A 12,830-nucleotide genomic window follows, 5' to 3' on the forward strand; every position below is an offset into this window, starting at 1 on the left:
TTTGAAAGTGGCATTCTATGTTACTCAAGGATGTGTGGGTAGGATGAAAAACCAGGAAAGTTCTCGTTTGTCAACAAAGCGCGTACACACATCTAAGAGGCACATTAGCCTCCAGCTAATGTACATGAATTTTCAAAAATGAATGAATGCAAATATTGGCACATCTGAAACAAACTTAATCACATGAGGAAGAGGCTATTGGTGCCTCATTTTTATTTAATAATGATGGTCCATGTTCAGGGGAATATAGATTGCTTTACCTCCAAAAATTTACAAAAAAAGCAAAGCCCAAATACTACGCTAGTCATTCAGATTACCATAGTAACCTCCCTTCCAACCATGAGAGGCAGAGGCAAATGATTTTTTTTGGTACAGCATCTGGAAATTAGACCAAACATCTGGAATGAGGATGTGGCTAGAGAGCATTACGCAATTGCTTTAAATCCAAGAGTTAATGTGGTAAATTGGGACTTAAAATAGAGGCCAAAAGATTTTGACAATTAAATTCAACACCAAATTTGGAAAGAAATAGGTAAAAAAAGTATGTGAGAAATATACAATGCTGGCAGTATTTGGACAATCAAATCTTGGCTTAAGTTAACTTTAAACCATATCATGTTTCATTTGGAAACCATTCAGCATGGTTTCCCAGTCTGGACATAAAAAGCTCTGGTTCCCTGGTTAACTGGGGCTTCCTGGCTTGTTTCTCGGCTCACGTGACATGCAGCAGTCTTAGTTTTAGATCTCAGCTTGTTAAGCAAAGATTCGATCAACTGAATATAGATGCTGTGATTCACAGGTGTGGCCCTCCAGATGTTACTAAACTACAACTCCCATAAGCCCCAGCAAGCATGGCCAACGGTCAGGGATGATGGGAGTTACAATTCAACAACATCCGGAAGGCCAGTGGTTCACCACACCTTATACTTTCAAACCTTGGCTCCAGCAGGCCTGGAAGATACACATATTATAATTTTAGGGTGCACACATATGTATGTGTGGTATTAAGTGCATGCTTGCCATTCACAACATGGTTCCACGTTTCTCTGTTGCAGCACTGCCTTCCATAACCATCAGCTATTTGGCTATTTCCCCCCGCCCCCATCTCAAAGTGGATCCACTACAATGTTGTCTTGCACAGCCATTATCTGCTCACCCAGGGGATACCTTAAAGCTACTGTTACCGCCTTAATCTCCCACTCCACATTACCTATCCACCTAAAGAATGCTTCCCAGGTGTACCGTTCAGCTCTGCTTCCGCCTCTACTCGTTTGTTCCCCATCTTTCACAAGCTCCATTTTCAGGTAGATGTTCACAGCATTTTTGGCTTGGTGCAGTAGCCTGCTCTGATAATCTGTTTCATTTTTTTTTTTTAAGTAGCACAGTTGTAGATTAATATGCACATTCACCCCTGAAAAGCTGGTTTATCTCTACTATTAACACTCCCCTCTAAATGACCACTGGTATGTGATTCTGGGCTCAATTGAAGCGTTGGTTGTTACCTATAAAGCCCTAAATTGGCCTGGTTACCCAAAGAACCACACACTTTCTACCCCACAAGATTGCCTGAAGCTTGCTTTTTTCACCAGAGGCTGTCCCCCAAGTCCTACTGCCAACGGAAGTTGAGTATAGTGATTGAAGAAGGGCCCTTCGTAGTTCTAATGCCATATATTGGGGATGTTCTTCCCATGGAAACATTGCCTGAAGCCAACTATATATTTCTGGCACCAGGCAGAGAAATTTTTAATTTGTCCAGACATCCAAGCATATTCAACAGATGGTTTTAAGAGTTGGTTATGATTCAGTGTGGTTTATGGATTGAGTGTTGCTGGGGCGGTGGTGGTTATATCATTTTATTGTACTGTTTTATTCATTTATCTGAATGTTATCCTGGCATAGTATGCGAAGGGTGGGTGGTAAATTAAAATAAATGCGTTCATCCCTTGAATATTAACATCACTTTCTATCAACGTGCAATTTGGCTTGAGTGGCAATTTGTTATTTCAATGAAATATCAAGGACCTCTTGCTAGCCAGCTCTCAGGTATCCTCATTTCCTGACAAATCAGATTCATTGTGTCAACCTTACGCAATCATGTTACTGTAGGTGGAAGTAAATACGTCTACTTTCATTTGAACTACTGAATTAGGTGAACATTCTGCTATTCCAACTCTTCAAAGAAGCCACATAATACACACTTTGATTTATTTACTTAAATTTTTCTTCCACCGAAAGTCTAACTGCTTTAAAAAAACAAAACAAAGTAAAATACAATTGGTGTGGCAGTAATATGACTTTTTGAGATTATGGAACATAAATAAAACTTATGCAATGCAATACAGCATGATTGAATTTATTTATGGACCTGGTAACTACTGTACTTCTCTTCTGCTTTCTTGATTAAAACAGTCACTTAATAGAATTACAATGCAAAGATTCTTCCAGTCTAAGAATCTTTACTCATAAGTAAGACCCTCTGAGTGTTGTTTTTTTAAAAAAACCACTTACTCTCAAATGAGCATTAGAACCTTAAACATATACAATCACTTTCCTAGTTATACTGCATAGTATAAGCATATGTCATACTTTGATATTTTTATTATTGTTGGTTTGTTATTTTATTCTTTTTTAAAATATTTGCTGTCAGCCATTTTGGACACTTCCATATGGAGTCAGAAAGCTAGTTATAAATTTTATTCTAAATAAGTATAAACAAGTATACTAACAGGATAAAGATAGGCTCTGACATCACTTAGCATGGCTTCTTGTGTATCATTTCTCTGCCAAAGTCCATCCTTTTTTATATACACGGTGCCTCCTGTTATGTATATTTTATTTGTTTGATTATTTCTACCCCACCTTTTGATCCAGAAGTGTTTCCCAAAATAGCTTAAGTAAAATAATTAAATAGAATTTAATTAAAGCTCTCATTTCCTCTTGCGCACTGCATTGATATGGGGCAGCCATTTCCCTCAAACCCCAAATTCTCATTGGCTGCTCCTATCCTCCCTCTTCCACTCTGCTAAGGACAAGAAATGGGGAGGCCAATTGTTGGGTATTTCTCGCTCTTTCTCCACACCTAGATGCTAAAGGACAGTGGTTGGATGGTCATTAATCTCAGCATATAGAGATAAGCATGTGCAAACAGGTTAAACAGAGTTAGTGGTATGCTATTGTTTTTTCAGCGTTCTCTGAGTAAAGGATCCAAAAATAATCACACCATGAAAAAGCAGAAGCAAGACTGCTTTTAATCATCAGTGAAGACATGCTACCAAAGAGAACTCCTTTTCACTCTTTTGCTCATAGCAAAGTGCACCATGCATACAAAAACAAAACAACCAAAAACCAGACTTTGGCTAAGGGAGCACTGTCCAAAATGGTTACACACCAAACACACAGCTAAACATACACATTTTAAGCTGGAATCGTTTAGACCTGAAAGAGCTTAAGTTTGGCTAGATTTTATACAATGTTTTTCCCCCCTTTTTACTTGGTTGCACTGTAAACATGCACAAGTTAGACGGTTTGTGAGCCCACAAACACTTAAAGAAGTAGTGACGCAGCTTAGCACATCTACATCAATGTCTGCAGCTTCCCATCTTTAAAGCTTCTATGCGCCTTGACTGTTAAATAAACTCACTGTTGTAGCCACTGCATCTGCTAGTCTCTGGCGACGCCGTGCGGTACTGAACTGGCTTTTCAGTGCTGTCCCTTCCTGACAGTGAACGGGAAAAGAACAGGGAAGCAGAAAGAAGGGGAAAAGGATGATGGGAACTCAGGAAAGACAGTCAGAGAAAAAGAGGAGGACGTTCTTCTAACTGTTTTACTTCTACCAAGGGCCAATCTGCAGTGCAACTGAGGAAAAGGGAGTCACCAAGTTGTTCTGCTATGTGTACCTCATCCCCAGTTAGCCCCACGATAAGCTGCACAGAGTAGGTTTCTAACTCAGTTCATTAACAGACTGACTGACAATTAGAGGACACGGTGAAGCCACTGAACAAACCGTTGCAGCACCACTTACCCAGCTGCTATAATGTGACAACTCTTCTTTTGCAAACAGGTGGAAAGTAATTGGTCCTAATAGTAAGAAGCAGAAAACCTTTTGGCATCAAATAGTGTGGTCTAAATCCAGCACAAAAGTGATGCTCGCTTAAGGCCACTGCAATCACTTAGTGTTGAATTTAGGGCCTACGCTTTTCTTATTCACACACGTGCAAGATACATTAAGAATAACTGTCTATTAAAAAGTTCCTGGTAGCATTTGATAGTTGTGAACTACAACTGCATGTCCATAATTTATGCATGTTATTTGGCATGTAAATAAAAAAACAAACCAGGAGGCAATGGGATGAAAAGACGACAAAAATCCAAAATTTGGATACGGTTCAATTACACTACACAATGTAGCGGAAAACAACCAGAATGCTGTTGTCTCAGAATGCAGGTCTACTAGACGTTGTAAGCTAACTAAAGGTGTTTGGCAACTAAGTATTTCTCTGCATAAAACTTTATGCCACCTGAGACTGCAATCTGTTCTGGATTTCGTGCTACAAGTTTCACCCGGACCAACTATTCAACATTCTTTTACTTCTGCGTTGCTGTTTTTTTGTTTTTTGAATGATCAACCTATTCATTCATTCCAACATATTCTGCATTATTCCTAAAACAATGTCAAGGATGGCAGACAAGCACTTATTTAAATCACTGTCTGCAGGCTGTAGCTTCCAAAAGAAGTAAGTGATTTATAACAGTCCTTCAACATGCCATTAAAAAATCCAAGTGGCACTAGAGTAAGCAGTTTCGCAAGGGTACAACCAACTTTTTTTAAAAACAACAACATTTTGAGTGGTTTTCTTGAAGGCAACTACACAACTATATATATCCACAGGTAACTGAAGATAGGGGACAAAGTATGTACCACAACTCCCACCTCTGCAGGCAAGCTCTGAAAACCTTCCCTATTTCAGGCTTGCTCAGGGCTTTGTATGAGATATTCTTTTCTCAGTCCTGGAGGAGGGAGCAAATCTTAGGCATGCGAAAACCTCCTGATCCTCCTAGCTTTACTTTGTCAAGTTGTCCCTCAATTAAAAGAAGTGAACAGATAGGAGTTCTGGGATATCCTAGGTACAGGTAAAGCTGATAATGTACAGGTTCAGGTAGTCCTTTTTATCCACGGACAGGGCAGGAAGAAGAGGTAAGAGCATGCAAGAGCCACAGACTCATTCACTCTCTCCTGGGTTCAGAAGTTCAGTTTAACTAGGCTCTCAATTATAACCAGGAGCTTCTCTTTCGATTCTTGTGTGCCATACATGGAAAACAGAACACCACATGTAACAGAGAGCAATATGTTCACAGGCTGAATATACCAATATGATTTTGTTTTCATGTGGCTTTCCAAGGCCTTTGCTGCCCTCCCTCTCTGTAAGGCTAAATAGGCCTTCAAGTTAATCTGATTCAACATGAAAACAAGCATTAGCACGTCAGAATGGTCCCATGAAGCTATTAACATAGGACTTGGAGCAGAGATAAGGAAATTTAAATTTGACTGCAAGCTTTTCTGACCAATCTGCACTTCCTTCAAATTATCAGTGTTCCTTCTTTAAGAGAGAGAGAGAGAGAGAGAGAGAGAGAGAGAGAGAGAATATTTTAAAACTCTAGCAGCATGTGAATCTCACAAGGATCTATTAAGAACTAATGAAAACTACAAATTCTCTTTTAAAAAAATGGCACTAAATTATAGATAAACATACCAAGAGTTGCAAACTTTACAACACGGAAAATGCAGTTTTAAAATGTTGCAGCCCCTGTTCTTCTTATAACCTCTTGTGTTCTTTTCTGGTTGCATTGGAAAGCAATGAACCCGACTACTGACTGTCTGTGCAAAACTTTGCGTCATAACTTCTAAAGCAATCCAAGAGTTTGAGGGTCATTTGCACACACCTCTGGATTAAAGCCTCTATGTGAGAAAATTATTTGAAAAGGAAGGATGGTCAGAAGCCAGACTGACCAGCTTCTGGGGCTTTAGACCTGAGGTGGAGATTTTGTTGGGAGGATGGAAACTGTAGTCCGGTAACATATGGAGGGCGGCAGGTTCCCCACCGTTGCTTTAGAGTTTCTGAGACTTTAGAACATTCTCTGGAAATTTCCTCTCAATGAGTCACTCTTTCATTACAGCTCAGAGAAAAGGGGGATGGGGAGGAAGAGAGAGAGAGAGAAAGAAAGAAACTGGCTGACTTTTAAAAGAATAAAGTCTGGTAAAACTGAACCCTTAATTCAACAAACATGGACCCTCCACTGCAAAAAAGAAATAAAAAACAGAAGTTTGTTACACAAAACACTCTGCATCTAGTTAGCACTTCAGACAACAGGCGTTAGACACAAAAAATGTAAAACACAGCGCAGAAACAAGCACAAATTGTTTGCGGGTGCAACATTACCTACAAAAGGTTGATTTGCCAAGTGTACCCTTTTGTTAAATCACTGGTTTCTTCTTCCAGAAAATATTTCAAGAAAAACTTTCAAGAATGAAAAGGCCAGTGCTTCAACAATTCAGAGGCGTCTTTTATCTAAAACTCTGGTGAAAACTGAAAACATGAACGCAGTACCTGGAGCTGTATTTTAGTATCTTTGCTGACGCTTTTTGTTCTCCATCTTCTTGTGACACGCTTGTCCTTCTTATCTACACAATTAGCCTACGTCGTGAAATAGTTAAAAGCAACAAAGCACTGTGTTAAAAGCACATATAAACAACCGACAGAGACAATACTGGAAAAGTTAGTAACAAGAATCTTGGCGTTAGTTTTCAGCAAATAAAATTATGGTAAGAATGCTGACCCAGGCTCTCCATAAAAAGCAAGCAATGTGTTATTTTAAAACAAATTTAAAAGCAAACTAACTTTGGAATACAATTCTAAAGTCATTTACTTTAGACTTTTCTGCCTAAATTCAGTGATAGTATCCTTGCTTCCATATGATACTCAGTAATACGAAACAAAAACAAACTGAATATTAAATTACTGGAACAAAGGTTATGCAAAATTGTATTGGCTGCAGTATTTACAATCCTCACAGAACTGGATTATAGCAACAATTTATTCTGCCCATGCTTGGATATTTCATAACTGACTAGAGAGTTTCTAAATTTTGCAGGCCGACAATTGGTTTCCTCTAGGAACCAGGTTTTCTATAACAAAACACATCATCATTTTATTAAAATTTGGAATTCAAAACTTGCTTACCTGCATATCCGTGAAACTTGGAGCTGACTGAGTCCTCTGAAGTATTTCTAAGTTTTGAAGAATTTTACTGAGTTCCACAAGGTTTGACTGGCAGTGCGTAAGGTCTGACACAAATTATATTCAAAAAAAGTACGTTAGTTACCTTGGTCAAGATTTTATTTTTTCTATTGTACCTCATAACTTAAATAGGATAAGATTATCAGTATAGTAGCACAAACACAGAGATTGTTGTGTGTGTGTATATATATGCATATGTATATGTGTGTGAATATATATGAATATATATATATATGAAGACAGGAGTGCCTGGCGTGCTCTGGTCCATGGGGTCACGAAGAGTCGGACACGACTAAACGACTAAACACACACACACACACACACACACACATATGCATGCTACGCTTTCTATAGGCATAAAAAGTTATGCCCTAAATGAGGGACTCAACATACAATCCCTGTACTCTTTTAATCTTCTTAATCCAGGAACAGCCAACACGGTGCTCTCCAGATAATGAACTATAAATCCCATCTGAGCGACCCTTAATTTCATAGGGTATACTCTGAATAAAAGTTACTTGAATACAACCCAACATGCTAGTTGTAAATAATTAGGCAACAGAAAGCTAAAAGCACATTCCTCGCCAATTCCTTTTAATTCTTGCGCTGGATTTTCATTAGGCTAGGCAATCCCCCCCCCCCCATCTTGATTAGTTGTTTTATAAAGATCAGCCGTTCAATACACTGCCGCAATGGCCACCAAGTAGCCATACCTCTGCCATGACTCATCTTCATCAGATAAAAAGCACTCAGAATATTGGTTGGCTAAATCACCATTTTCTGTTAACTGTCGACTTATTGAGTATTGTAAGGGGGATGGGAATATGTGTTATCGTCCCTGAAGATGCTGTGACATCTTGGTTGGTGGAATCCAGTCTCAGATCAGCTTAGCCAAGGGAACATGTCCTGCGAAATGGGCTCAAGACGTTGGCTGTCCATTATCTATTCTAGACCAAACTTTGGGTCCCCAGCTGTTGTTGGACTACAACTCCCATCAGCCCCAAGCCCAGGTGACCTAGGAATGATGGCAGCTGTAGTCCAACAACAGCTGGGAACCCAAGTTTGAGAAACACTGGCTAGACCAAGCATCCCCAAACTTGGCCCTCCAGCTGTTTTGGGACTACAATTCCCATTGTGCTGGTCCCGGGGGGAAGGTTACCGTTGGCGTGGTCAAAGTCCGGTCCTGGGTCACGAGTCTGGAAACAGTTCACAAAGAGCGAGGCGGGGTCCGAAGCAGGAAGCCGGGCGGGGACGGGAACTCTGGAAGGACAGGTCTGGGTCCGGGCAGAAGCAGGTATTCAACGACGTTGCTCCTGCAACCTGGGACCGGGCTGACTGGCCTTTATCTTCTCTGAGGCCAGGGGCGGCCCAGGCCCCCAGGAGACCCGCCTCTCCTGGCCTTAAGGCGAGCACTCCTCCTGAGAGAAACCAGTTCCCTCCGCCTCTCTGCCCTGAGCCTCTGCAGCTCAGGAGAGGCTGGAGGGTTACTAGACCCAGGGGGAGACTCACCTTCCCCTGACAGGGCTGGGAGAGGCGCACCTGTAGGCACTGTGTCCTCAATCACCTCCGGAGCCAGAGTGGAATCACCTGGTGCCTGCTCCTGAGGATCCGGCACAGGTGCAGGCGCTTCAGATCCAAGGCCCTGCCCCAGCTCAGCCGGCCCTGAAGGCGGGGACTCCTGTGCAGGCTGGGGTTCCTCCGGTTCAGCCTCTGAATCGGATTCCCAGGCCATCACACCCATCATCCCTGACCACTGGTCCTGTTAGCTAGGGATGATGGGAGTTGCAGTCCCAAAACAGATGGAGGGCCGAGTTTGGGGGTCCCTGGGCTAGACCATTCACAGCATGCCATAAAAACTACAGATATAACATTAAAAACTAATCAGGAACCCTCATTTAAAATAAAAAAAAATAGCTCCCAGATACGTTGACACAAACTAGATAGATTTAAAAAAAGGCTAGTGCCAAACAACATTAACCTCCATTTTTAACCTGAAAGCCACCATAGGCAGGATTCATTGTGACCAGAAGTATCAACAGATTGCCCTGAGATAGTACCCCTTATTATTATTTTTTATTGTATTGGTTATTAAATTCATATGCTGCCTTTCATCCGAAAAGCACAGAGTGGTTTACAACATAAAAACACAAAATACGTATTAGCAAAAAACAGTAAATCCACCCAATGATTGCATATAGGGAAATATGAATACCACATGAATACTACATATTTAAAGCCCTGAATGGCCTCAGTCCTATATACCTAAAGGAGCATTTCCACCCCCATCATCCAGCCCGAACACTGAGGTCCAGCGCCGAGGGCTTTCTGGTGGTTCCCTCACTATGAGAAGTGAGGTTACAGGAAACCAGGCAGAGGGCCTTCTCAGTAGTGGCACCTGCCCTATGGAATGCCCTCCCAGCAGATGTCAAGGCAATAAACAACTATTTTACTTTTAAAAGACAACTGAAGGCGGCTGTATTGTTTTTAATATTCAGTGGAAGCCACCCAGAGTAGTAGTAGTAGTATTATTATTATTATTATTATTATTATTATTATTATTATTATTATCATACATGGGAACTATCTATTAGCCAGAAGGAAAGAAGCTTGACCAGAGACTGACCTTCCGCACACCTGTCCATCTCCTCGGAGTCTTGCAACCAAGCAACTACTTTACTTTGGCCAGTGGTACATGTTGCGGGGAGGCTGTTGCTGCAGGTAATGGATGGCTGCCATGGGAAATTATTCTGTGCGACCTAAAAAAAAACCCCCAAAGATTCGAAAATTTTATTACTGAATACTGGGAGAAAAATGGCCTGTGCTAAAATCAAACCATCAGACAAGAAACAAATGATATCCTGTTTGAAAGGAGGCAAGTATGAATTCAGCACCTTAGCCCAGTGGTTCACAAACTCACCACCACCACCACGGACTACTTGAAAATTGATGGTGATCTTGGTTTTTCTGCCTGTTTTAACAATTGTAATGCTGGATGCTACATTGTTTTTAAATGTATTTTTATTGTGTCCTTTCTTTCTAATAATGTATTTTATTGTAATACAATTTGCATTCCATAGGATTAAAACTGCGATACAATAAAATACAATGAACAGAACGAAATAAGCAATAAAAATACAATTAAAAATGATGGTGTATATCAAATGTGGACATGCCGCAAACCACCTGACCCAAGCTTGTGGTCCACTGGCGGACCACAGTTTGGGAGCCCCTTCTCTAGTCCAAATAAAACATCAATAACAAGCAGTTCAGCAAAAGTGGTAAAATCAGGGAGTTATTCAGCTTCCTCTTCTCTTCACTTCACTAGTGCTATCAATAATGGTACACATTTCCTAACGGAGGACAACGGTTAGAAAATGCGGTGGATTATTAAACAAGTATCTTCCGATCAGGGACGTTTTATACCTTGGCCTCCAGGGCAGCAACGTTAGCAGCTGGTGAAGATTCAGTAGTTGACGCTGAAGGGAATATGTGGAATCCGGCATCTCGTGGTGATCGTACAATCTCGTTCTGACGGTATAACCTGTGGTGGCGCAGCCTCGATACCCAAGCATCAAACGAGTCCTGGGATTTTACCTAGTGAGAATGGGGAGCTCAGCAATAGTATCTGACTGTTTCAAATTGGAAAGAAAACTAATGGGAAACATTCCTTACTTTCAAATGGTAAATATGCTCTTCAGTGTCAAGGTCTATCCTCCGAGCTTTCTTTTTAATCGACATAACTGATAAGCCAACATCTATGCTTCCGTGAACCTTTCCTTTCTGAGTCTGAAAAATAAAAATGAAGAGAAAACATTGCCAATGAGCTGGGAAAAATAAGGTCATTTGTTTATTTAAGTATTTTTATATACCACTAAATCATAAAATATATATATCAAAGTGGCTTACAACGTTAAAAAAGATAAAAACCAAACAATAAAATTTATGGTGCCCAATTGAAATATGTTGTTTACTTGGTCAGAAACATCAGAAAATATTATTAGATGGGGAGAAAACGAAAGCATCATTTTTCTGGAAAGGGAATCATGAAGATAGGAATGCATTGCCCTTTGATTTCCTAATAAACACTTTCTCCATGACTAATTCTAAAAAAGGCTGCATTTCATATGCTACATTAACATATATTAGAATCTCTGCTTGCTATAGATGACATGATAAAAGCTGCAGAAATTAAAAGAAAATTAAAAGATATAACTAAATAGTCCTTCACCAAACAAAACATTCTTCTCTTCTCCTTTCTTTCTACATCATCATCAAAGGAAATATTAATTATAATATTGGATTTTTATAATGTTACTTTAAAAAAAAAAGTGCTCTAGTATTACTTACATCAATTGGCGACTTTGAATATTTCAACATTCCGTTATCCAGGACAAAAAAGCGCTACAGAAAAAAACAAAACAATTTGTAAGAGGTCAAAAGATTCCACCTAAACATTAGGAAGAACTTCCTGACAGTAAGAGCTGTTCGACAGTGGAATTTGCTGCCAAGGAGTGTGGTGGAGTCTCCTTCTTTGGAGGTCTTTAAGCAGAGGCTTGACAACCATATGTCAGGAATGCTCTGATGGTGTTTCCTGCTTGGCAGGGGGTTGGACTCAGTGGCCCTTGTGGTCTCTTCCAACTCTATGATTCTATGATTCTATGAAATAAAATCTGGCATATGTAAAATAATATATCTAATAAAGACAAATGTCTGTTCCTCGTGGTTACCAAATAACGAGCACACAGCAGAAACCATGCTGACAAGACATTTAGCTTCCATTCCGTAGCCTGGATATGAGGATCCTCTTAGCCACTAAACTTTGTATGCCTTACAGCAGGGTTGAGGAACCTGGGGCCCATGAGTTGAACACAGGACTCTGTGCCTTTTTATCTGGCTCTCAGGACTGTTCCCAGCCTACATGTCATCTCCTCCACAGCCCTGCTCTACTCTCAACTCAAGTGCTTCTGTCTTGCTGGAATGCGTCCTTGAAATATGCTCTGCCCACACCTCTGACTCCATCCACCACTGGCAAGTTGCCCTGTGAAGTTGCTCATGAAGAAATGCAACTCTTGGGCTGAAGAAGGCAGACCACCCATGTCTCACAAGCATGGAGAGCAGGCAACCCACGGCCAACTGCCATGCCCCATCTAGAACACTGGCCTTGAAGTCCAAACTATAATGGAGATGACCTAACGGCAAGCAAAAGACCTAAATACAGCATCCACTGTTACCTTCCCTCCTCTCTCTCTCTCTCTCTCTCTCTCACTCACTCTCTCTCTCTTTAAAGCCACTATGAGAGATTGTAATTAGGAGCAGTGGACTCAAACAAGAGAGAGTTTGTGTATGCTTAACCTTGTGCTCTCTGATTGTTCTCCTCAAAATTTCTCCTTACCCAGTTGCTTTCCCCCGCATAAAACAGCGGGGCACGATTTGAATGAAACAATAGCGAAAGTGGAAAGGGTCAAGCATATCCTCTCATTGTTTCTCACCACAGACTCCTGAGGCTGTAAAAAACAGTGTTGGAAGAATGTCGCA

At 40.7% G+C, this 12,830-nt stretch overlaps 1 protein-coding gene across 14 annotated transcripts in view; it reads right to left on the reverse strand.

Annotated features, from left to right (window-relative positions):
* The window catches only part of OSBPL6 (oxysterol binding protein like 6), a 99,772-nt gene that overhangs the window by 33,117 nt on the left and 53,825 nt on the right, over positions 1–12,830 (reverse strand). For 8 of the 14 annotated variants that reach the window (XM_083496030.1, XM_083496020.1, XM_083496019.1 and 5 more), the window contains 7 exons: positions 11,643–11,696; positions 10,968–11,081; positions 10,719–10,889; positions 9,919–10,051; positions 7,239–7,342; positions 6,606–6,692; positions 3,641–3,715 (listed from right to left, as the gene is read on the reverse strand). In XM_083496030.1, the coding sequence (XP_083352156.1) occupies positions 3,641–3,715; positions 6,606–6,692; positions 7,239–7,342; positions 9,919–10,051; positions 10,719–10,889; positions 10,968–11,081; positions 11,643–11,696 (738 nt within the window). The remainder of the gene's footprint in view (positions 1–3,640; positions 3,716–6,605; positions 6,693–7,238; positions 7,343–9,918; positions 10,052–10,718; positions 10,890–10,967; positions 11,082–11,642; positions 11,697–12,830) is intronic. The other 6 variants (XM_083496022.1, XM_083496031.1, XM_083496032.1 and 3 more) reach the window with 2 other exon arrangements.

This window comes from Podarcis liolepis, assembly GCF_965112155.1.
Source record: "Podarcis liolepis genome assembly, chromosome: 1".
Taxonomy (NCBI): Eukaryota; Metazoa; Chordata; class Lepidosauria; order Squamata; family Lacertidae; genus Podarcis; species Podarcis liolepis.